Raw genomic sequence first — 25,006 nt, forward strand, 5'->3', positions numbered from 1 at the left:
TGGTTGTTTTTCCCATTACCTGTAAATTTTGGCTTTGCCTTGGCTATTCCCATATCCGTTTGACAGTTCACGTACAGCGCATATACTAAGATTATCTCTCTTCTTCTTCCATGTATAGGATCGGGAACAATTTCAGGACGACGAGCAACAGTCTTTTTTAGAGGAGGGCCCCGGAATGCCAGTCAAGGTAGACGAGGGTGATGATCATCGTGGTGCTTCGGGGCGGCTGGATCCTGATATCACAGGGTTGGGACTCGATGTCCTTGACTCCCGGCCACGGAGTCGCTCTGCATCGCCGCCTGCCTCGGAGAAGACCGCCAACCCCGCGCCCACGTCGCAAAGTAGACCAACTTCCCCTGAATTGGCCCGGTCCCAGGAAGAGAACCAAGGCCAACGATCTCGGCGGTCGTCTGTGTTGCGGTCAACCGAGTCACCTACTGCCGTGCCACTGCACTTCCGTCGACCACCAACGTCACCTCGAGCGAATCGGTCTCCTTCCGTTTCTTCGGTCGTCGCTCCTTCCCCTGGCTCTCCGACACAGGGTCGCCGCCGCCCAGCTTCTACCGAGTTCAAGAATTCTCGTGAAATCCGGCCCTTGTGGCTCGTTGAGCGCTTTGGTGCTAGCAAGTCGGAGGCTCCCTCCGATGAGCCCCTCCCTTCATTGCCTTCGAGCAAGACTTCTTCAGCAAACGCGTCTGTGGAAGACCTCGCAGCTCTGCCAGATGTGAAGAAGTGGGAAATGGTTGACCTGAGCGAACACGTTCAGGGACCGCCCCGGGCTATGGCTGTAGAGACCTCTGCTGCACAGAACCAATCAAGCGATGAGGGCTCGTATGATTTCCTCGATTCTCAACAAGGTACTCCGACCGCCGCTTCGTTCGGTCAAATTCCTCACCATCCTCCTTCCAGGAAGGAGAAGCTTAAATACGAGTTCCATTCGCCCTCCGAGCTTCTGCAGGATGTCAGCGTGCACCAGGAGTTGCCACCATCCCCAGAAATTGGCCCCCTTCCCTCAGCAGAAGGTTCTGCAGTTGGTGTGAAAGAAGATATTGGAAGTGAGCGCGTGGAGGCTCTCCCATCACTTCCTGAAGTACGCCCGTCTACGCCTGAAGACAGAGTGCTCCATGGCGAAGGTGTGGCAGAAACTACACCAACACAGACAAGAGATGATTTTGCAAAGTACGAACCCATGACTGATGTGCTATCTGGAGGTGATGCTGGTACAGGCGATGATAGTCCACTCGACTCTCAGCGCTCCGCAGAGCAGATTACTCCAGAGAAGGACCAAACTCTCGAGGAAGGCGATCACAATGCCAAAGCTGCTGCAAGTGAAGACCTTCCGGTCCAGATCCCTACCTCAGATCTCCTGACGTCAGAGAAAGATCGATCGATTCAGTCGGCCCAACGGAACACACCTGTAGACGTTGCGGCTATGGTCAGCACGGCCGTGGCAGCCGTTGCTGGTTCTGTCCTGGGCAAGCCAGACCAAACTGAGGAACCACAAGCTCGCGAAATTGATCATGCCAAAAACGAGATGAGTCTGCCTGAGGAGCCAGGCAACTTCCAGGTTGATTTCACCTCAAAGGAAGCAGGTTCCACGCCCATTATTACTGGCACAGATTCTCAAGCCGTGCCTGAGAATGTCGCACCTGCCCTGATCGTTGATGAACCTGTTCAAGGAAAGGCGGATGTCGATACGACTTCCACCGCCGTAAATGCTGGAGCAGAAACGGAGGAGCACAATCCGGAACAAGTCAATGCCGGGGATGTGGCAGATGCTAGTCACCCGGTGCCTGAATATGCTAGCAAGGCCTTGGACGACATTGTTGACATTGCGGCAGAGCCACACGTTGAGATTGAGGGACAAGAGAAATCCGCGCCACGTGAGGAAGCTGTTGTGGAGAGTCCGGAGCTGGTGGCCACAGACGAGACCAGGGTTGCTGACCAGGAGATCGCTATTCAGTCTGAAGAAACCCAGGTGGATGTATTACAATCCTGTGAAGACTCATCAGAGGCTAAACAGGAACCGGTGGAGGCTGCTACAGGAGACGTCACGGAAAACCATGAACCTACTCCCGCCGACACTGAAAAGAATGCTGGTGAGCCCACACAGGATCAACCCGAAGGACTAGGCGCCAGTGGGCCTGAGGCGATATCCGTCCAGGATACTCCCGTCGAGGCGAAGGAGCCGGAGGGAGAAAGGGCTCTTGTGGAGACAGAAATTTCTCAGGAAGTGCCAGTAAGCGACTTCGCTGGACCTACTGAGGGCGAAAAAGAGCCATCCCTATCTGAGAAGGCTCCTGAAAACGAGCATCAGGAGCCGGAACCTATCAAGACCGACAATACTCTCCTCAGCTCGGATCCCGCGGCCGAAGCCGCAGGTGACGCTACGAACGAGCCCCTCGATAAAGAAACCGAAGAGCCTGTCGCTGATGTATCTACGTCTTCGACGTCGAAAAAGAAGAAAAATAAGAAGAAGAAGAAGAAGGGCAAGAGCGTTGACCTAGGCACTCCCGAGACTACCCCAGCTTCGGATGAGCCAACTACATCCCAGGAGGAACAGAATGGGCAGAATTCTACTGAACCTGCGCTATCTGAGCAGGTGCCAGAGTCCACAGTTCAGGAGCTAGGACCGGTTGAGCCTGCTGCTGCTATCGACGAGATAGCCACCGAGACGGCGCCTTTACCTACCGCAGCTGAGGCTGACCCAGAGCCCAGCTTCCAAGAAACAGCACCCGCCGAGCACCCTACGGTGACCGCAGAATCGACAGGGGAAGTTGCACTTGAGCCTAGAGATGATGAGAAGCTAGTGGAGATAGAGACAAAAGAGCCATTTCCAGCGGAACAACCTGCTTTAACCGAAGCGCCTGCTGCGGAAAGTGAGGAGCAAATCGAGCCCACATCTCAAGAAGTGCCTACTCCTGGTGACACTTCAATCACCGGTGAAGCTTCAGCAGAGATCAATAAGCCAACCGAGCAGGGCGCCCAAGAGCCGCAACTGGCGGATCAAATCATACCTGAGGAGTCAGAAGTGAAGACGGAAGGAATGGACGATGTCAACCGAGACATTTCAGCCCCCGAACAACCTGCTGCGAATATGCCTCAAGATACGCCTGCCGCGGAAGAACCAAGCACTCTACAAGAAGAAACTGTAATAGACCAGCCTAAGGCAGAAGAGACCCCTGCAGTTCCCGAACCACAGCCTGAGGTTGAAGCAGCACCTCCTGCTGACGCCGCAGAGTCTGCGGACGCACCAGGGTCCTCTAAAAAGGCCAAGAAAAAGAAGAAGAAGAAGAGTAAAGGTGCATCTCAAGACTTGACCGCAGAAGAGGCTGTTAATGCCGAAGACACTAAGCCTTCCGAAGATTCTACGGCTGTTCAAGACAACACCGAGGTTACTAAAGCATCTGCGGGCCTAGAGGCAGCTCAACTAGCTGAGGAGGCTGTCGTTAAGCAGGCGGCAGACACGAGCGAACAACCCCAGGAAATCGAGATGAAGACACCTCTCGAGGACGACGCTACGGACAACCAGGCCAAGCCAAGTGACGAGGCAGCGGCAACTACTACGGGTATAGAAGATAGTGAGCCCTCCGAGAAGGGTGCCAAACTTGCAAACGAGGAGACTAGTCAGGCTACGGCAGCTGAACCGGACGTGCCTACAGTGGCTGATGTGCCCGAAACCTCACCGGCCGACAATATCCCCCGCCATGCCACAGAATCTACGGAGGATGCCAATAACTCCCAGTTGCATGAGGAAACTACAGCACCTACTGAGCCTGTTTCTGCTCCTATGGCGAGCCATGATGACTCTGCAGATGTTGTGCAGTCGGAAGAGAATGAGGCGTCGGCTTTGGAGCATCAGCCTGAGGAGACACCTAAGGCTGAGGGTACAATTACAATACCGGAAGAAACTTCGCAGGAGCTCACCATGGCGAACGAAGCCATTGAGTCAGAGCCTGTTGAGTTCGAGAAAGTAACAGAGCAGCTGCAAATGGACGAAAACCTAGAAGCCAATACCCAGGCGCAGGAGAAAGAACAGCCGTCCGAGGGTCAGGAAGAAAAAGACGTCCCAGCGACCGGACCCGAGCTGCAGAAGAACGACACGGAATTCGCGGACTTACCTGCTGCCAATTCAGCGAAAACAATTCCCGAGCCAGCTATACCCGAAGATAATTCTCAGGAAGCCATTGAGGAACCAGATACTTCTCTGTCACGCAAAAGTAGCAAAAAGAAGAAGAAGAACAAGCGCAAGAGCGCTGCCGCAACTTCACTAGAGACAGAGCCGACCGAGAATTCCCAGCCAGCCTCTTCGGCTGAAGCTGCTCCCGAAGCTCAACCTGCTACGGAATCTGCGCTTGCTCCTGAGGACGTGGCTGTTGTTGACACTGGGGCTGCCCTCGAAACCGAATCTGCCCTAGAACCTGAAGTTGCAGCTGAGGTTGAAGCTACTCCCGAAACCGAAGCTGCTCCGGAGCCTGAAATTGCTCCTGAGACTGAGGCCGCGACCGCGAGTGAAACAGTGCTCCATACAACTCTGGCTGGTGAAGAGCCCCCCGAGTGGAAGCTTCCAGATGAGGCTGGCGACGAAATCAAAGAATTGTCAAGCCATGTTGCGGAAACCGAAAGCAATGAATTGAAGCTTTCTGAGGGAGAACAGCCTGAGACAGGCGACTTGGCTGGGGAAACTCGAGAGCTTCAACCGGAAGAGACAGTAGAGGAGCAGCCGAAGAAGAAGAACAAGAAGAAGAAGAAAAATCGCAAATCTTCCGCCCTGGACGAAACCGAAGCTGAGCCTGAGCCTGAGCCCGAAGCTGAGCCTAATCAGCCCGAACCCAGTCAAGAAGACTCCGCCGAGCCCCCGCTCCTCCAAACAAGCGGTGAGCTGCCATCCGCCGCCCAGCAAAATAATGAGGCTTCCGAGGTTGTTATAGCGGAGCCCCTCGCCGATGCCACTGTTAGCGACTCAACCCTGCCGGTGGAGCAGACCGAGACCAATGATGAGGCACCACATGTGCCCGATCAATCGGCGGTCGAGCCGGCTCCTGAACTCGACCCTGAATCTGAAGCGGGGAGCTCTACACCGACTGGAAAAAAGAGCAAGAAGAACAAGAAGAAGAAGAGACAAAGCCTGCCTGCGACGCCTGACGAGAGCCTCGCACCTGTCGAGCCTCCCCTAGACAACACTGACCCTACGGTTGAACCAGCGGAAGTTCCCGTCGCTGCCGAAGGTTCCGGCCCCACAGAGCACGAGCAAGAACAACAAGAGGCAGTTCAAGAGACAGAACCCATCGACACAATTGAGGCCTCTGTAGAGCAAACCACTGAAGCACCGCCCATGACTGCTGCTCAGAGGAAGAAGGCGAAGAAGGAAAAGAAGAAGCAGCAGAAGCAGCAGGCCGAAACCGCTGACATTACGTCGGCGCCCGAACCAGAAGCTGTGGCCGTGCCCGAGGATGCTCCACCAGAAGACCCAGCTGTCGAGGAGCCAAAGTCTCTGGATGGAAAAGTGGATCTTCCGACGAACGAAAACTTAGAGGCAAGCGAAGGGCCCCCTTTAGAGCAGTCTAAGGAAGCCCCTACTGAAGAAGAGTCTCCCGCCATTGCAGTCGAAAAGTCGCAGAGCGATTTGGCTCAAGATGCAACCGTACCTTCTGAAGATGCCGTACTGGAGAATACGGAGTCTGCAGACGCTGCAGAAAACCAGCATCACGACGGAACTTTCACCGATGCTGAGCCAGAAAATTCAGCGGATGGCGTATCGAAATCTGAAGCTACTTCTACAGAGGAGCAAACTCAGGATGACGCTGAGAGGAACAATACCGATGAGGTGACTGCAACTGAGACAGAGGCTCCAGCAACAGAAACCGCGGATGCCGTTCATCAAGCGCCTCAAGGCGACGAGCCATCAAAGGAAAATGCCGAGCTCACCGACTTACCAGAAGAGCAGCCCGAGCCCAAGAACGATGGACCCGTATCTGAAGCAGATGCGGCACAAGAAGGCCAGACAAGCATGGCTGATACTGCTGAAAATGGTGCTCCGATCGAGAAGAATATCGAAGCAGAAACAGCAGCCATTGGAGCTACCGTATCAAAGGATGATGTCTCTACAAGCGTAGAGGCCTCTGAAGAATGGTCTCCAGCGGAACTGGCTGCTAGCGTTGACATTTCGGAGCAAGGCAGAGCCGACCAAGATACAGCTGCTGACGCGGGCCACGAAGAACCGGTTCAAGAAGAAATCCAGCCTACATCTTCTACCAAATCAAAGAAAGATAAGAAAAAGAAGAAGAAGCGTCAGTCAGTCACTCTTGATGAGTCCCAGCCTGCACTCGCGCAAGGGGATGAGAGCAACGAAACCTCACTTGAGGCAGGCAGCGGGCCTACTGACACTCCCGAGGACATCAGTAACTCTGCTGTGACCGAAAATGTCGACACTCCTGAGAACACTGTTTCAGAACCGCCAGCAGAGAAACCTAAGGACATTGAAACTGCATCAAGTGCGCCGGCTGAACCTACTGAGCCTGTTCAAGACTTCCAGGAGTCATCGAAGTCCAAAAAGAAGGCGAAGAAGGACAAGAAAAAGCGGAAGTCGGTTTCTTTCGCAGACGCGGAACCAGAATCGCAACCTTCTGAGCCCAGCGATTCTGCGGCCGATGCAATCGGCGTCGGTCAGCACGATGATGAGCCTGTGCCCAAAGGAGACGCTCATTCTGAACTGTGCCAAGATTCCCATGATGCGGAGTTAAGTCAGTCTCAGGAGGCTGAGCCTGCTTCGGAGCAGCCCGCTGAAGGAACACCTCTTGAACAAACACTTGATTTGCCGGATGAAAGTCAAGCCACTGTTTCAGATGCCATTGGTCTTGAAGACGTTGGACAGCACTCATCCGAACCTATGGCTGAGGAGAAAATCGAAGAATCTGAGGATCCGGTGACTCTACCGTCATACGAGGTTGATGCCGCAGAGAAGACCCCGAAGTCTGAGTCGGTTGAAGATCCTTCTGGGACTCCCAAGGAAACAGGAAAAGAGGATGAACCAGCGGCAGACACCATGGCCACGGGAACAGCGGAACAACTGCAGCCCGAAGGGAGTCCGGAGGCCAATGATGCACAACCTTCTGCCACAGAGGCTGATACTCAGCCTGTGAATGCAACTGCTGAACAGGACAGTGGCTCTTCTAAGTCCAAGAAGAAAAAGAAGAAGAAAAAGAAAAGCATGACTACAGAGGCAAACGAAGATACTGGTGCAGATGATGGTCCGAGCGAGCCAGTTACACCAATTGATCCCGATACTCCCGCAGATCCTGAGCTATCTACCGAGCCTGAAACCCCAGTCGGACCTCAAACGCCGCTTGAACCTGAGTCTGCAGTTGAACCTGAAACCGTGGTTGAGCCTGAGACGCCTGTCAACGCTACAATCCCTGCTCTGCATGACTCTGAGGTAGTTGGTCCACAACCCGAAGATCCTGAGAAGGAGACCCCTCCCATGTCAGCCAAAGCGAAGAAGAAGGCAAAGAAAGACAAGAAACGCCAGTCCAAGAGCCTAGCCGATGCTACAGAGCCTGCTGATGAGACTCGCCATTCGAGCGACGCCCAAGTGCCCAGCGAAACGAAGACCGCGGAACAATCGCTCGAAACGGCAAATGTACCTGCTGAAGATGACGGTAAAGACAATCAGTCCCACGGCACCGAAAACCACGGCGAGAACGATAAAGATCTGATTTGGACTGATGACATGGTATCTCCGCAGGTAGAGCAACAGCAAGCGACTTCTTTCGCTTATCCACCCCAACTCGAGCATGAGAAAACCGAAGACGACCCAGTTTCCATCCCCCCCGATGAAGTACTTAAACCCGTTGAGCTGGATGCCAATATATCAAGCCAAAATGAACAATTATCACTCAACGAGCTGGAGGAGTCGGGTGATGCGCACGAAAATTCAAATACGCAGCCCGCTGAAAGTATGGCCAAGCCAGATGATGGAACAGGGCAGACGTCAGTGGAGGAGCAAGGAGAGTTCAGCACCGACCGAAATGTGGTCGAAGATGTCTTCACTCAGGATGTGGTAGAGGAGAAAGAGCAGGCGTCGATTGGAGAGGGCGCTGGGCAGGAAGATGAACAGCTTGTCAAAAAGGACGAGTCGCTTGGCGTTAGTCCAGAAAACGAGCTGGCGGACGAGGCTACGGAGATGCGTGTGGAAGAAGTCATTCAAGCTCCGGAAATCACGCAGCAAGGGGAGTCTGTCGAGGGGGCAGCTGAGATTGAAGATTCTACGACCAATGTACCATCAAAGAAGAAGAGCAAAAAAGAAAAGAAGAAAAAGCGTCAGGCAGAGCAGACAGCCAGCCGGGACGAAACCGAACAGGGTGTGTCAGTCCAGGACAATGATCAAGCAAGAGGCACGGCTATTCCCGACGAGCTACCCGTGGAAACCGCAGCTCCCAGTATTGAACCCGGCCCTGACGCACCCTTTATGCCAGCCGGGTCGCCAATGAGCGAGGAGGAGCCAGCAGTACACGACCTTGAAACAGCCGCTCCTGTTGAGGGTCACGGAGAGGAAGCTGAACACCCAAATGATGTTCCAGTTGAATCTGAGCTTGATTCAGGAGATAAGCTTCTTGATGCTTCTACCATTGTTCAACCCGAGAAAGACACCCCTGAGGAACATGCTATTTCCGAAGGCGTTACACCGGAGGCTGCCGAAGGAGAAGCCGCAGTCGATGTTTGCGAAACCCCTGCAGAACCAGTTGCGAAGACGAAGAAAAACAAGAAGAAGAAGGGTTCAAGTCAAGTGAAAGGGGTAACTGAACCTCAGGAGGCAGCTGAACCCCGTGTCGAGAGCGAAGCAGTGCCGGGCAATGAGCTAGTCGACCAACAGGAAGTGACAGAGGCACCTTCCAAACAGGTCTTGGAGCCCACAGAAGACAAGGACAGCTTAGATGCCGTGCAAGATGACGCAACGTTGAACGAAGTTGTTGATGAGCCAGCTACTTCAGCTGACAAGACTCTCGAGCCAGCACCGGAAGATTTAGGATTTCCAATGGAGCCAGAGCAGTCCCCTCAAGGCAACACGGTCAGGGATGAAGACAATAACACCTCATCTGTCGCAGAAGCAACGGCTGCCTTCCCGAGCGATGTGGCCCAGGATGAGACAAACAAAGAGGCAGTCCTCACTCCTAAAGAATCTAAGAAGAAAAAGAAGAAAGCAAAGAAACAGGCCAAGGATGAGCAAAACAGTCCCACGCTTGCACCAGCTGAAGGCGCCGTTACCGCGGACGAAGGCTTGGTAGGGTTGACATATACTCTTGATACCACCCGCTCCCCTGTCGAAGAACCGAGCAATGCCCTCCATGATAAGCAATGGGACACTCCCCCCGCGCAGGATGATGGAGACAAGGAACAAAACCAGACCTCACAGATTGAGGAGGAACCAGTCCGCAGCGCAGAAGAATTTGACGAACACCGGGAAGTGTCTACTGCGGAGAGACAAGGTGTGGTTGTTCAGCAAGAACTAGAGTCGGCCAATGCAGAACAGGATACCAAAACACTGACAGAAAAGCATGATCTTGCGAAGACCGAAGACCTGTCAGAGAACATTCCGGATCAGCCAGAGGCATCGGCTCGCCTAACGAAGAAGCTATCCAAGAAGGAACGCAGAAAGGCCAAGCAAAGGGCGGAGCAGGAGCTTGTAGAGTCGGATAGAGGACAGCAGCCAGATTTTGACGCTGGTGCTTCAGCGGACCCGATCCCGGTCCAGGAGCAAGTGACTGAAGTACCAGACGCGCTGGCTGCTGAACAGGCTAAGATGGACGATGTCTCTCCAGGATTACCCTCTGGGGAAGAAGAGAAGCGCCTGGAAAGCCAAACCCTCGATGTCAAGAACCCAGAAGGTGAGCAACCCCACAAGAAGGATGCCACCAGTTTTCTACAACAGGAAACTGAGACCCCGGCTTGGGAACAACGCGCACAAGATGATGACTCTTGGCCTATAATAGACTGGGAGAAAAGCGAAGTCGATGCTACCGAACGATCACCCGATTCCTCACCCGAAGCTCGTGCTGTCCCGTTCGAGCCAGGCATTGCAGACTTTGATGAGAACGCAATCCCGGAAGGGGTGATCCGACATCCAAGCGCATCAACTGCGACAGGGAAAACGACCGCCAGAGCATTCCAGCAAATCCGAGGCGACGTACAAGCTACCTCTGAAGCAACTACTGTTCCGCCAATTTCACCATCTACCGCACTTGTTATCGAACACTCCATCTATGCAAAGACTAGCAGCGAGTCCCTCGGTTCGGAGTCGCAGAAGCAAAGCAAAGTTGCCAGCATCTTTCCTGAACTGGAACGGGGATTTTTCCGTCGACCAGCTCCCGTTGAGCCGTCCGAGTCAGCAAAAGATGGGGCTGAGGAAGAGACTATTGACAAGGAAGCAATTCGCGACAGCGCGATAGTCTTGGAGGCGCCCATCAGCACGGCCAACTCCCCTTCGTCGGGGCAGGGCGATGCCAAAACTGCTACAGAACCTACTCAAGCAGATGAGTCTACACAGTCGGAGACTGGGTTGCACCCTTCTTCAAACGAGCCTACGATCGAAGTTGAAGCAGATACTTCGTACAATGTTTCTGTGCTTTCGGACGGACCGGAAGAGAAGTCTAGACAAATTGACATACGGTGGGAAGAACAGAAGGACAAGGAGTCTCCCAGGGAAGTTGAAGCTGAAACCGCAGAGCCCGGCCCTTTCTCCCACCACGAGGCTCCACTATACGCCCCATCGCCCGTGCATGAGCGACAGTCGGTACTCGTTCGGTCAGGATCCCCATCTGGTAGAGATATTGGACGAGAAACGTCACGCTCCAGCCCAACTTGTGAGCTACGACGCAGCCCATCCATTCACGGTCGACATAACCAAACGCGGCGGCCGTGGTCATTGGAGGTCGACCAGAACTCTCAGCCACGTACACCCTCGCCGCAGCCGACAGGGGTGGATAGAGAGACAGTCTCACCGCCGCGGACACCATTGCAAACCATCGAGGAGGACGAGCCAAGGGGTCGGACGGAGCGATCCACCGGCTCAAGAACCGTGGGTCACGAACGCGGCACGCCCCGTCTGGAGATGAAGCCCGAACATGTGCTTCCTCGCCCCGAAACCCCGACCCGGAAGTTTACTGACAATGCGCTGGCCCGTCAGGCCTGGCCAACGCCGGACAAGGAGACGCCGTTTGACGAAAACACGGATGTCGAGGTCAAGAAGCGTCGACCTGAGAGTCGAGTGGTGGACGGTAGATGGCCGGCTGAGGTGCTCAAGACGCCGGAACAAGACAAGCCAATTCTGCGGCCCACCAGCAGTAGCATCCGAGGGGTTAAGAGTATGCACAACATTACGCCGAACCTCGAGCAGACGCCGACTCCACGATCGCTGCGACGCAATCATCGCACTGCCAGCGGAGATTTGCGGGCGGCAGCCACCACTCAGGCGCAGGAGACTGACGACCAATCAGAGCGCAAGCCCCAGCCTCCCGCTTCTTCAACCTCGGACCTCAACCTCGAGCGCATCGCCTCTTCTTCCTCCTACGACCCTGTCACCGACAAGGGCAAGCGTCCCCTTCGTAATATGACGGACGTTTATGTAAGTACTACTAGTTGATTTTTTCATACATTCTATGCAATGATCTTTTCGTTGTTATTGAAAGGTCTGGGTTGGCTGACCGATCGTCTGTTTATTACTGTAGGAGGGTTGGGGTGAGACGCCCAGCTCGCCCCGGTCGCCTAGCCGACCGCCCAGCATCCGGCACCGTCGAAGTATGCAACACCTCCAAGAACTTGAGTCTCGTCTCGACCGCCTCATCTCGGAAAATCGTCTTCTCGCCGCTGCTCGTGAGGAAGCTGAAGATAAACTCCGCAAGACTTCCGTCGCTCGACGCAAGAGTGACCATGCCCTCAACAGCCGCGACGCCGATTTGCGGGACAAAGATGCGGAAGTGGAACAATTGAAGAGCTCGTTGGAGTGGTTGCAGAAGGAAGTAGCCCGATTGACCGAGGAAAATACGGGACTTGCGACGACGAGCTCCAACCTCACTGCCACACATGCACAGGAAGTTCAAGTTATGCAGGAGACGTTTGATCGCCAAGTCGATGAATTACGCTCGGAGAACCAACAACTGTCGGCGGAAATGCACGATCGGGTGCGACAAGAAGTGGAGATGGCGTTGGCCCAGAAGGATATGGAGCTACGACGGCTACGGGAGGAATTGGAAAATGCTCGCGACAAGGTGAAGCAACTACAGCAACAGATCGCGGCAGCCATGCAGGACGACGTCTTGGTCTTTCGCGACGAGGATTACTTCGATGCTGCTTGCCAGAAGCTATGTGGTCATGTACAGCAATGGGTCCTCCGTTTCTCCAAACACTCCGACCACCGCCGCTGCCGCAAGCTCAGTGACCTGCAAGATGAAAAGATTGCCGACCGATTCGACAACGCCATCCTGGACGGTTCCGATGTAGACACCTACCTCAGCGATCGCGTTCGTCGTCGTGATGTATTCATGTCTGTTGTCATGACCATGGTATGGGAGTTTATCTTCACACGATACCTATTCGGCATGGACCGTGAGCAACGGCAGAAGCTCAAGTCTCTGGAGAAGCAACTGGCCGACATTGGCCCACGCAGTGCTATCCATCGGTGGCGTGCCACTACTTTGACTCTGCTCTCGAAACGGCCAACCTTCTCGAAGCAGCGTGAGAGCGATACCGAGGCTGTTGCCTTGGAGATCTTTGACACTCTGTCGCGCCTCCTCCCGCCACCTACCAATGTCGAGGCTCAGCTTTTGGACTCGCTCCGCAAGGTGCTCCGTGTCGCGGTCCACCTGTCGATCGAGATGCGCACACAGCTGGCAGAATACATCATGCTACCGCCACTGCAGCCCGAATATGACACCAATGGTGATCTAGCTCGCCAGGTCTACTTCAACGCCTCCTTGATGAATGAGCGCAGTGGAGAGACCACGTCAAATGAAGAGCTGGAAACGCAGCAAGCGGTAGTACGGGTTGTTCTGTTCCCATTGGTGGTGAAGAAGGGCAATGACCGGGGGGAAGGCGACGATGAGGTAGTTGTCTGCCCGGCCCAAGTACTCATTGCCAGACCCAACAAGGATAAGAAGGTGGTGAAGATGCTCAGCGGCGATCGCATGTCCCTGGATGCTACGAGATCGGTCCACAGCGTCGCCCCGTCGTCAACCATGGACATGAGCAATGTGATCTGAGGCGTCACACTCAGACCATGACTTGTCTCATAGTCTACGAAAAACGACGACTGCACACTTTGCTGGGAGTCGGATCCATCCTGCTTTGCGGGTCGTTATGGTTTTGTTTTGTCTTTTGCGTTGGTTAGCACGGGAGGCGTCAGGACGGATGGATGGATGGATGATGGGAGCCGGATTCCAAACCGGTTCACAAAAATGGTAATGAATAATGCTTGGAAGGCTACTTGGAGCGTTTGCTGTGCTTTCAATTATATCCCCTGCTTGGTTGCTTGGTTGCTTTGATTCTTTTTTTCTATTTGTTTTATTTTGCATAATTTTTTTCATTTCTTGTCTCATATTGATGATGTCTATGATGATGCCCGATATCTAGAGCTGACGATATGACGGCCTTGATTGCTACTTTTGAAGTTATTCCTTTCACTTGACCATGTTGTTGATGTAACATTGTGTTTGTGGTGTCTAATATGTATGACTGTATGTAGTATGATGACAATGAGACCATTGAAGGCTCTGTGATGGAAGATCAAAGACAGGACTCGTGTAATTAAGTTTGGAGGGGAGCTAAAAGCGTCGGTGAGCCAGTGATGTCATCACCTGACCGGGCCTTAAAGCGGTGATAATGGCCGGGCAGGGGGGCCGCTGGAGCTCCCAGTTTCCTTGCTTTTCGGCAGGCTGTTGGTCTGGATCTCTCTCACTCCTCCATCTTCAACTTGGGACTTCGCTTGACAGCAGAGGGTCCTCTATTTGGCTTCCCCACCTTCACCCCCCATTCTATCCCCCCCATCGTGTATTCTGTACTACACAGTACCTCTTAGGATCATCCCCCCGTCTCTCCAGTTGATGGAGCTCAACCCTTACCGTTGGAAGTGCCTCATGTCCCACCACGCCTCGCCCCTCGCTCCCCGATCTCCAATCGCTCTGCGCCCTGCGCCCCGATGAATTGTCCCTGACCACGCTGAGCCCTACTAGGCTGGCTGACACTGCATACCCGATAACCTTGCGTTTTGGATTGCCTTTTTTAAATCATCGTCATCATTACTCTCATTCTTATCGCAGCAGTCATTCCTCGGTGTCGAAAGCGCCGCCGTGCATGGTGCTGTTGAACCGTCTACTATCTACGGAGTACTAGCTGCAAAGTTATCGCCTTGAGGAGTGGAACCCACTGAGATAAGGAATTGGGGGACATTTCCCAATTTTTTGGGCCGATCATCGTGCATGCAGCATCTGCGGCCCCGAGGCCCTCGTTCCAGATCACAATGCAGCCTTCACCGTCAACTCCACATCAGACCGCTCCCAGCCCGACCAAACCCTCCCGACACAGTAGTCGACGTGCCGGTGACTCCCAGTCAGCAATCACGCGTGGCTACGACACTCCTGGCTCGGATCGGAAGCAGGACGATGGCGCAGGAAGCAGATCAGGTACCACGGTTAAATCTGCCAAACGGAAAAAACCCCGTCATCGAAAGCGTCGTCATCGCCGTCAGTCCTTTCTCGGCGGCGCTGAGGATCCTCATCCCGCCGCTCCTCATGCCTCGATCCCCGACGCAGGTGAGGATATCAGCATGATGGCAGATCAGACCAAGACTCAAGCTCCGCTGCCGTTCTATAAACTGGGTAGTAGGGATCTCAGTAGCACTAGTCTGGAGAGTGAGGCTTTGTTGGATCATCGGTATGTTACTGACGTCTATTCCATTTCCCTGTGGCTGATCAGTGTGTTCTACATAGCCATCAACCGTCGATGAGACCACGGAGAGATAGTCGTCTGGCCCAATCTTACCGTCCGGGTTCCTCCACCACCCCTTTTCGTCCCATCGAGTCGGGTTCCCAGACCCTGCCGTCTGCGCACAGATCGTATCGAGTGGATAATGATAGTGGTGGAGAGGACGAAGAAGTCAACGATCGGACTCCGTTGATGCCGCCGCCCTCTGGCCATAGTCCTAGCTTGCCTCGCTACGGGACCGACTTTCGGTCAAGCCCGCTGTCGTTCCACCAGCGACGACCTGCTTCCAGTCGTTCGAGTTCTTCTCGGTGCTCGCCTCGTGCCATACCGAGTCCCAAGTTTGCCGAGCAACAAGATCGTGATTATGACATCAACAATCCCCCGTCAATGCCAACGTCGCCCAAGCTCGGGCCGGAGATGAACTATGACGATGCAGTGGTCACTGGGGCTGAGTTTGACTTTTCGCTCGCCAAGTCGATTGACAATCGGATGGAACAACTGGCTCGCTCCCATGATGTGTTGATCGACGTCGATGGAACCAATAATCGTCCTGCGCAGTCACCCGGGTCGTCGCCGACGTCGCCGCAGATCATGCCTCAGGAGCGTCTCCGTCGTCGCACGACCTTCCCAGCTGAAGAAGATGTCTGCTTCCCAACGGAAGAGGTCTCGGAAATCGCCGAAGAAGACGCACAGAGGGCGGCCAAAGAAGGTCATCGCCGACGGCGACGGCTCAGGGAATGGCCAGATCTATCCGTTTTGGAAGATTGGAGCCGCCAGGAGAAGGAGGAGCGTTCAGGTGCCTACCGCGCGAAGAAAATCAGCGAGCCTATGCTTGTCGAGGGTCGCCTGCGTCCACAGTACCGACTCTGGCGGCGCGAAGAGGAGGAAGCTCCCTACCGATTTACGTACTTCAACGAAGAATTCCAGAGTACTATCCACGCCCAGACAATCTCGGAACTATGCCAGCCTGGTGGTAGTTTCCGCGAGCTTTTCATCCCTGATCCGCCAGAGTTAGATGTTTCATCTGATGAAGACGAGTTGGAGTCTGAGCATCCTCAAAGGGAGGGCACAACGGACCACAACAATCATAGCCGTCAGCCCAGCGGAAACGTATCCCGGGTCATGTCGCCGAACGGTAACAGTCACGGCGCGAATGGAAATGGTATCCATAATCACAACAATCACCAGGGCGTCTACGGGAATCAACGGCCCCAGCCTCGGACGTCAATCATCAGTGAGGCCGTCACCGAGGCACGTACATCTGCCGAAGCATCGCCTATGCGCAAACCAGCTCAACCGAAGCCCAAGCGTTATGGGCCTCGGCCGACATTCTGGCTTGATGTTCTTTGCCCTACCGACGCAGAGATGCGAGTGCTTGCCAAATCCTTTGGTATCCATGCCCTGACGACCGAGGACATCATGATGCAAGAGGCGCGCGAGAAAGTCGAGCTGTTCCGGAACTATTACTTTGTCAACTACCGCACCTTTGAGCAAGACCCCAACAGCGAAAACTATCTCGAGCCCGTGAACATGTATGTTGTGGTGTTTCGGGAAGGTGTGCTGTCCTTCCACTTCTCGCAGACGCCACATCCGGCGAATGTGCGCCGACGAATCCGCCAGCTGATGGATTACCTTATTCTCAGCTCCGACTGGATCTCGTATGCTCTTATTGATGACATCACGGACGTGTTTGGCCCCTTAATTCAGGCCATTGAGGACGAAGTCGACGAGATCGACGAGAAGATCATGCAGATGCATGCAGATGAGCGAGGGATGGGGACCAACAAGGAAGAGGATAATCAGAGCGTGACCACGTCTCTGGCCCCCGGTGAGATGTTGCGGCGCGTGGGCGTGTGCCGCAAGAAGGTGATGGGGATGTACCGCCTGTTGAGCAACAAGGCAGACGTTGTCAAGGGCTTTGCCAAACGATGCAACGAGCAATGGGAAGTGGCGCCCAAGTCGGAGATTGGTCTCTACCTGGGCGATATCCAAGACCATATTATGACCATGACCAGCAGTTTGACGTACTACGAAACGTACGTTGCAGCCTCTTTCTTCAGTATGGGTTATTGATTTTGCTAACTTGACTGCTGTGTTGTAGGCTTCTGTCGCGTGCGCATTCCAACTACCTGGCGCAGATCAACATCCTGATGAACGAGCGGCAGGAACAGACGGCCGATGTGTTGGGCAAGTTGACGGTGCTGGGAACGATTGTCCTGCCGCTGAATATTATCTGTGGTATGTGGGGGATGAACGTCAAGGTGCCGGGTCAGGATGTGGATAGTTTGTCGTGGTTTTGGTCGAGTAAGTCTCTCTTTCCCCCTTCTCCCTCTCGTGCGTCTAAGAACTACTGTTGTTTATCTACATCAAGTTGAGGATGTCATGGCTAATGGAGTGTCTGATCAGTTACGGCGGGGCTGGTTCTCTTCGCCATTGCGTCGTTCTACATTGCGAAACGAGTCTACAAGATTGTCTAGTCTAGTCTAGTAGTCTAGAAAGATGGTCCGAGTTGTCGTGAAGAGAAGGAGGTTGACACACCGAATGTGGTGCCAGGCAGCTCTGGTTTGTTGGGTTAATTTTTTCACATTTTCCTATTTACTTTGCTCTTTGGGTTATCACACCGGGGTTGCATTGGGAGGTCTGGCGTGATCAGAGTTTATTTGCAATACCTTGGGTCTGGCTACTGCTTCATTTCCTTCCATCTATCTGAGGTGTATATTATGGCTAGGATAATAGAGGGTGGTATATAGCATGTGAAAGGGGGAATGCAACCCCCTTCCCCTTGAAATTTCATGATATTTGGTAAAACAAAAAGCTTAAACAGAGTTTCTGGGAATTAGCACAAACCTGCTGGGAAGAAGTTCGTTCCGCGTCTCGAATGGGTTTCTCCGGGATGAGAGTGAGATGAAGTCATGATGATTTCCCCGGTCGGAGGGATGTTCCGTATCTGTTCCCGTATTGTCCCGTATGGTCGGGAATTGGGGGAGGGTGTTGCCGCTGGTAAAGTTACCAGACTGCGATGTCACAGCAGGTATTGATTCCTGAGGAATGCCGTTTTGGAAGGATTGTTTCATTCTTAGCTCGAAACTCGAAACAAAACCATCCAGCAAACATAAGTAACTGAACTAGTACTAATTGGACTGACTTCATCATCGCCCTCCATCCATCCAGCCATCCTCCCTCTTGACTAACTCATCTTTCCCTCCCCCACGTCATTCTTCTCTTCTTGCCCTCTTTTTATCCATCTTCCTTTCACTATCTAGCTACCTGCTGGTCTACTACTCTACCTCCGCCGGCTGAAAGAAAGAGAGAAGGAAAGAAAGAAAGAAAGAAAACAGGTCCACTTCAGTGCTTGTTGACTCCCACGCTAGACGCCTCTTTTTTCCCTCCCGTTCCTTGACGTGGGCGGCTATCATTGGGTCTCGCCGTCCCCCTCCCCTTGACTGGCCGATCGGGGTCCTCTTCTTTTCTCTTACTACTCTGTGTACGCACTTGACGACGACTGGAACGACTTACTATACTTACTTAAGTAAGTCAGTACACAGTCGTCGCTATCTAGCTATCTAGTACTTTCGGCCTATCTCCCGTGCTGCCCTTAATCAAGACGCACCCGCTTGCTTGCTGGGTGCCCCGGTTACTGGCGAAAACTGGGTCAGCTTCTCTCGGGTACCGGCTTAGTGCTATCACTACCAAGCAGCTAGCTAGATACACTACCACTACACCCACTACACACTATTCTCTTGCTGGGTTCTTGATGGCTGGATGGTTGGTTGGCGGTGCTACTACTGCTGACTGCCACTGCTACGTACTCACTGGCTTGCCTGCCTGTCTGACAGATTCCGCAGTCGAAAGTTTCTGACTTCGCAATCGATTCCTTGCGTCTGACAGCCTGTCGAAACCTGGCTTGTCCGTTCGCCATTCCCTCCTGCCAGCTGCCAATAGACATCATCAAACTCTCTGGATTCCCCTCCATCCATCCCTCCCTCCCTCTTCACCTCCACCATCCACAACCGTCCGCCTCCCGCAAGCCTCGTTCCGGCCATACCTGCAGTTGGCCACCTGGATCGACATCGTTCTCTCGTCCTTCCCGTGAGCTAACGCGCTTGGGGCCTTGTTCTAGACGTTCCATCTCACCGTCTTCTGATCGAGTTATGTGCACGGTTGCGCCCGCGTTGACGGCTTCGGTCTACTTGGATTATTACTTGGTTTCCTGAAAAAAGGGCCCGGGCTAGGAAAACAACAACAACAATATCCTCCGCTGGGGTGGGCTGCATCATCATTCACCACACACACACACGCACATTCTCTCCCCCCTGGTTCTTGCATCCCTCTCTACAACCATCCCCTCCTCCTCGCAGAGTTGATATACTTTTTCCTCCGTCTGGTAATTCTCAAGGCCATCAGCAGCATGTGGCTGTCGTCCATTCGTCCTCCCACTCGGTTGATTGTGTAACGTGGTTTGGTACGACAGACAGGAAACCGCTGTTCTGAATATCCCAACGCGGCGACCACTTAGCTGTCGCCATTTTTTCGAGCCCCCCGAATCTCCTGACACCCAGTGCTTTATTTTTTTGTTGTCTCTTTTTTTTTCTTACCCTCCCCCCTTCCGTCCTGGGGTCTCCTGCCGGCTGGTGGCTCACCGATACTTCATTATTGGGATTTACGTTTCCTTTTTTCTTCCTTTTTTTTTACCCTTTTTTCTCTCATCCTCCCCTGTCCGGACCTTTGTTCCGGTTCCCTCTCGGACTTCGTGATTTCTACCGGTCTTGTCAGAAAGCTCTGACTCGCCAGAGATCATGGCGGCGGAGTCCGGGAGGTCACCTTATCCCAATGGGACCTCTGGTGGATCTCGTATGGCCCACGGAGATGAGGCTGCCTTGTCTGCACCACGCCGATCTGCCAGTGAGAGTGACATGATAGAAGTGCCACGTTCAACCTTTAGATCCCAAGCCCAGGGCTCCGCCGCGTCACAGCTGCCTAAGTTCTCGCATGCGGTTCCTGGCGTCTCCACCTCAACGTCTACCACCAACTCGGCTATATCCTCCCGCGAGTCCTCCCCCGTCCGCTCCTCTCGTCCGCGCAAAACCAGTGCAACCCCCCGTCACTCTACTTCTCGATCTCGCAAAGGCAGCATCGATCGCAGTCCCAATCGTTCCATTGCATCGACGAATACTGGTTCTGGCACGCTCCCCTCCGCCACGGTCGTACAACGAGCGCTGTCCCAGAACAGCAGACCTCCCGTCCTCAGCCCACCCCCCAATGCCGAAGCGTTCTCCGATGTGCCCAGTCCGGACAAGTCCACCATGCCATTATGGGCCACAACGCGGCGGTCGGAACCACAAGAACCTACTCTTCCGAATACCTCTATCAAACGGTCAGTGCCGGATGACTTTGCGACAAAGCCAGACCGGAGTGCTCCCCGTGCCGTAAATAGGGGCCAGGGGTCGGCTCTGGAAACCGTTCAGGAGATGGCCAGTGATCAGTCCACACCGTCGACCGATACGATCATGAACCGACCCCTGACTGAAGAGTCTCAGTTACAAAAGATCGATGAGTCGGACGCCACCCCCAAGGCGTCGCGGTTCAACAATGAGAGTGGCAGCGATAGTGGAGGGAACAAGAGCTCCGAGCCAATGGAGGGTTATCGCCGTCATTCTGCTTCGAAGACCCGGGGGACCAACGCCCTTCTCTCCAAGCAGTCCTCTACGTCTTTGAGCGGCGGTCCTCGTGCCAAACCGGCGGATGAATCTGTCCGGAACATGATTGTCGAGACAGAGACCGTCAGCTCCATCCCCCAGGTATCCTTAGCTGTGGCTACCGGGGACCGGGGCAACACTGGTCGGGTTGATCCGTCGGGCACTCTTCGCATGAAGGGTAGCCAGGAGACAATCCGGGCCAAGAAAGATAAGAAGCGGGTGCGCAAACCGGCGACCTTGGCCAGCGGCGCTGCATCCTCCAAGGCGGACATTTTCGAAGCTAAGGTGGCCAGCGCCGTTGACGAGGCCGATGTGTCCGACTCGGACGAAACGTTTGTGTACGAGTCCAACCCTCCAGACCCGTATCCCGTGCGGCAGAATCGGTACCATTCCCGGACCCCCAGTGCCACCTCCATGGCCAGTCAGGTCGATCAGCTTTCTGCGGTTCGCAGTCGGCCAGGAATTCGGGATGGCAACCACAGTGTGACCGGCAAGCGCAGCATGAAGTTTACGAATAATACATTTGCTAGCGGAGCGGACGATCCCGGCGAAGAGAGTGCCCGAAGCCACTCCCGAGTCGATAACGGCGGCACCCACACGCCCCGCCACCATCACATCGGGCGATACGGACGCAACAACAACCTGTATCCGTCCCTATTCGATCATGAGTCACCGTTCCCTCAGCCTCAGACACACCTCAAGTCGCCCCGGCATTTTATCAGCGGCGGGTACCGGCAGTCCCGGCATCCGGGGTCTCGCGCTGGACCCAACTACCGCACGATCAGCGGCACCAAAAAGTCGAACGATGGCTACGGCTACGATTTTGATGCTGAAGGGGCGGATGATGAGCGGACGCCGCTGGTAGGATCCCCCCGAGTGACACGCAGCCGTCATGGCGCTGGTCGACGCCCCAATAGTGCTAGCCTACGCCAGATGGAATACCTCCAACAGCGGCAACGCGGGTATTTTTCGCGGTACGGTGCGTGTGTGATCATCAGCCTGCTGCTCTTATTGCTCGTCGGGGGTGTGACGTCGTTCGTGGTGGCCTCCACGAAGGCTCTCGTGGACGTGGAGATTCTAGACATCCAGAATGTTCTTGCTTCCGAGCAGGAGATTATGTTGGATCTGAACGTACAAGCCATCAATCCGAACTTGTTCCCCGTGTCCATTGACGATATGGATATGAACATCTTTGCCAAGAGTCGATTCGTTGGGACCGACGAGCTTTGGCGCAAACTCAGCTCCGACTCGAGCTCCGTCCCCAGAGTGGAGAACAGCAGAAAACGAGCCGAGATGGCTCTCATCGCTCGCTGCGCTGGCGATGCGAGTTGTCTGTCGAATAGCACCCTATCGGTGCACGGCAAGAAGACCAAGGGCGGCGTGGACAAGGGCACGGATCCCATCGAGTCTGATCCGGCGGGCGATCCCCAGACTATGCTGCTGGGTCGGGTGTTCCGATTTGATTCTCCTCTATCTTTCGAGCCGTCGCCATGGAATTATGTTCCTACGGCATCGAAAGGACAAATTCGGCTTGCCCGTCCGGGCAACAAGACGGAAGAAGGCGGCACGGAGCGATGGGAGCGGGTGCTTCAGCATGAATTTGACCTGATCGTCCGTGGTGTGGTCAAGTACCAGCTTCCACTGAGTTCCCGTCTGCACTCAGCCTCTGTTAGTTCTAGCATCAAGGTAATCCCTAACGAGGACGATGACACGGATGGGGGCGGCAAGCATTCTCCGAACAACGAGACCGTCAGTATTTCGGGGACCAAGTATTATCGCCGGCTTCGACGCGCCCGATCCGAAAGTCCCGAGATCTCGACGTTTGAGACGGTGAGGAAGACCCTTGGGTTCATCAAGCGAGCATTTACGGCGTGAAATTGGTTTCCCGTAGCTGTCGGTCATGATCGCGTGGCTTCGCACTACTCAGCTGTGTCTCCTTCCCATACTTTATCGTGCTGGCTTTCGTCTCAACGGTCTTTGGATCCCTGCCCTTTGCGGAAGGTCAATCTATCCAGAATAAGGACTGAATGACCGGGTGTGACCCTTGCATATGGGGGTATCCCTCAAGAGGAGCAAGGGCTACTCCCCCTTGTGCCACTCGACATGGCGTATGACAGTACGCTATTGCGATAACGTGTTTCCTTTGTTGGAGCTTTCATTTTATCAAACCTAGCGATTGGTCTATTTCTCAACTGATGTGTAACGACCTGATAATTTCATCATGAAAAGAAAACGGCAGCAAAAGCATGGAGAACGGCACAGTTTTTTTTCTTCTTCTATTACAATAAAGGAAAAGAACGTTATGTATGCATCAGCACGGCGCTCTATACAGCTTTCTTTTTCTGGGAGTATGTTTTTCACTTTTTCTTTCTCTTCTTACTTATTGTGTTGCTTGCTTCAACTTGCGTGGTTGGTTTCTGGATGGGAGCGTTGTGTGTTTGATTAGAGGGGAGCATCGGTGACGGGTGCACACGTTCTCTCTTGCTTTTGCTTCCGCATGGGGTGAGGGAAACCTACCATGCTTTTTTTGTATCTATGTATGTGTGTACATAATATTCTATATGAGGTGCTTGACTGTGCCACATTCGAAGAAGTTAATTGCATGATATGGTGGATAGATAGGGGGTAGGGTAGGGGTATGGGTACATAGATATAGTACATACGGGGGAGTGTATGGATATACATAATACGATGATAAATGGATGCAATGAGCTCATCATATACTACATCCTCAGCTGATAGCTGAATGACTTGCTTGAGGAAACAAAGATATTGGGGTACTTATGTTCGATTCCATATTCAGCCTGACTCACTCAGTGAGCATCGACAGTAAGAGTTGTGAGATACTAGTTCACGTGGTTTGACTAACTCAGCTTACTCGCAGTATTCCACAGCACCGTCTCAGTGGGCTCTTACTCCACCGAAACGTCGACTATGATTATGATAGTAGTAGCTCCCTTCAGAGAAGCGATCCTCAAAACCAATCCACTGCTGAACGAACCACCACCACCACCACCATCATAAGTAGTCCGTATCTAGTTACACATAAATACATTCATGCTCTGCGAATACGTACAAGAGAGGGGGAAAAAAAGAAAAGAAAAGAAAAGAAACTACTAATAATAAGTCGAGGTGAGTAGTAAATAGTATACCATAGACCACACTACTATGCGACAGATAGGTACAAACCCCCTCATCTGCATCGCATTGAAATTCGATTTATTTCATTATTACTCCCGACCACCACAGTATCAAAATACGAAGTAAACAAAGGAAACGAGAAAATAGAGTCATCAAATCAAGTAAAATCCAAAAATGTCGCATGTTGCATAGTATCTATACATGGAAACCACTACTTTCTACAACTCTGATAATGCCGAATAAACCCGGCCCCCACTTCCCCCCCAACTTAGGAACATTATTACATGAGACAGGCCAGAACTTACAGTTAGAGATAAGTGACCGAAGAAAAGGGTGGCATTTATTATGATGGGGGGAAAGTGTATAAATATGCAAGGTTAATAATGCTTAACCAGTCAATAGTAACACGTAACCTTAGTAACTAGGAGGAGTAGGTGGGTGGATCTCTTGGATTAATCTATGGTTCGTTTGAGCAGCATGTATCTTCTACTGCAAGGAAAGTAAAACAGATATAATACAAGACATTAAACTGAAATAAGGTTTGAGGTATCTGGAATTAAGCAACTCAAAAGTATGTATCTATCTGGATAGGTACATGAGTAGGCCGGGCTACTAAGTAGATAGGGAGGAAGAAGGAGGAGAACGAGAAGTGCAGAAAAGGCAGCGAATGTGTTAGATCGAGATGCAGGCGAGGAGATAGTCTCCCCACCAATAATATGCTACTATTTTTCGTCTAGTCGCTGCCTTTTTTTTAGTTTTGGCTGCCTTCAATGCAAGTGGGCTTACTACAGTAAGTACTTGGAACCGAGGACCATGCAAGATACATCCAATGCGAACATTTGAAGAAAGATAGCTGTTCCCTCTACGGTGAGTGAGAAAGTACAATGTTCGACCTGTCTGTCGGTTTGGATTGGCTCATGTATCGTTCGGCTGTTGGGGCTGCAGATCTGCACATGTTTACGTCCGGCATTTGCCTTTCCTGGAAGACGCATCCTCATCCAAGGCAGGCACGCAGAGATCGGCATTTGAACCCGGAATTCTCCCTGAACGGGACGATCTATCAAATCTGCGAGATCCTTCGGCCGAATGCCGGCATTGTCAATTTCAGTCTGCGTACTTGAAGCCACATTGGAAAAAACAAAAAGAGAGAAGCATTTGATAGATACATGAGGCCGTTAAAGCGTTATATTCTCGTA

At 53.1% G+C, this 25,006-nt stretch overlaps 7 protein-coding genes across 7 annotated transcripts; 5 read left to right on the forward strand and 2 right to left on the reverse strand.

Annotated features, from left to right (window-relative positions):
* Window positions 1-175: 175 nt before the first annotated feature.
* On the forward strand, window positions 176-11,638 carry An05g00630 (uncharacterized protein; the record flags this gene model as incomplete). The annotated part of the gene is made up of 1 exon (XM_001390602.3): window positions 176-11,638. One exon carries the CDS (start codon window positions 176-178, stop codon window positions 11,636-11,638), a length of 11,463 nt encoding a protein of 3,820 aa, XP_001390639.3.
* Window positions 11,639-11,795: 157 nt separating this feature from the next.
* Window positions 11,796-13,253, forward strand: An05g00635 (hypothetical protein; the record flags this gene model as incomplete). Its single annotated transcript, XM_059747862.1, has 1 exon — window positions 11,796-13,253. One exon carries the CDS (start codon window positions 11,796-11,798, stop codon window positions 13,251-13,253), a length of 1,458 nt encoding a protein of 485 aa, XP_059600749.1.
* Window positions 13,254-14,509: 1,256 nt separating this feature from the next.
* Window positions 14,510-17,450, forward strand: An05g00640 (uncharacterized protein; the record flags this gene model as incomplete). The annotated part of the gene is made up of 4 exons (XM_001390604.3): window positions 14,510-14,922; window positions 14,979-17,009; window positions 17,075-17,277; window positions 17,380-17,450. The coding sequence occupies 4 exons, from the start codon at window positions 14,510-14,512 to the stop codon at window positions 17,448-17,450; spliced, it is 2,718 nt and encodes a 905-aa protein (XP_001390641.1).
* Window positions 17,451-18,318: 868 nt separating this feature from the next.
* An05g00650 (hypothetical protein) lies at window positions 18,319-18,892 on the reverse strand (the record flags this gene model as incomplete). Its single annotated transcript, XM_059747863.1, has 3 exons — window positions 18,319-18,475; window positions 18,584-18,683; window positions 18,787-18,892. 3 exons carry the CDS (start codon window positions 18,890-18,892, stop codon window positions 18,319-18,321), a joined length of 363 nt encoding a protein of 120 aa, XP_059600750.1.
* Window positions 18,893-18,921: 29 nt separating this feature from the next.
* Window positions 18,922-19,499, reverse strand: An05g00660 (hypothetical protein; the record flags this gene model as incomplete). The annotated part of the gene is made up of 4 exons (XM_059747864.1): window positions 18,922-19,089; window positions 19,176-19,241; window positions 19,343-19,387; window positions 19,428-19,499. The coding sequence occupies 4 exons, from the start codon at window positions 19,497-19,499 to the stop codon at window positions 18,922-18,924; spliced, it is 351 nt and encodes a 116-aa protein (XP_059600751.1).
* Window positions 19,500-19,769: 270 nt separating this feature from the next.
* Window positions 19,770-22,544, forward strand: An05g00670 (uncharacterized protein; the record flags this gene model as incomplete). The annotated part of the gene is made up of 1 exon (XM_001390607.1): window positions 19,770-22,544. The coding sequence occupies one exon, from the start codon at window positions 19,770-19,772 to the stop codon at window positions 22,542-22,544; it is 2,775 nt and encodes a 924-aa protein (XP_001390644.1).
* Window positions 22,545-24,287: 1,743 nt separating this feature from the next.
* On the forward strand, window positions 24,288-24,839 carry An05g00680 (uncharacterized protein; the record flags this gene model as incomplete). Its single annotated transcript, XM_059747865.1, has 5 exons — window positions 24,288-24,310; window positions 24,350-24,381; window positions 24,548-24,600; window positions 24,660-24,677; window positions 24,756-24,839. The coding sequence occupies 5 exons, from the start codon at window positions 24,288-24,290 to the stop codon at window positions 24,837-24,839; spliced, it is 210 nt and encodes a 69-aa protein (XP_059600752.1).
* Window positions 24,840-25,006: the final 167 nt, after the last annotated feature.

Source organism: Aspergillus niger (genome assembly GCF_000002855.4).
Source record: "Aspergillus niger supercontig An05".
Lineage (NCBI taxonomy): Eukaryota > Fungi > Ascomycota > Eurotiomycetes > Eurotiales > Aspergillaceae > Aspergillus > Aspergillus niger.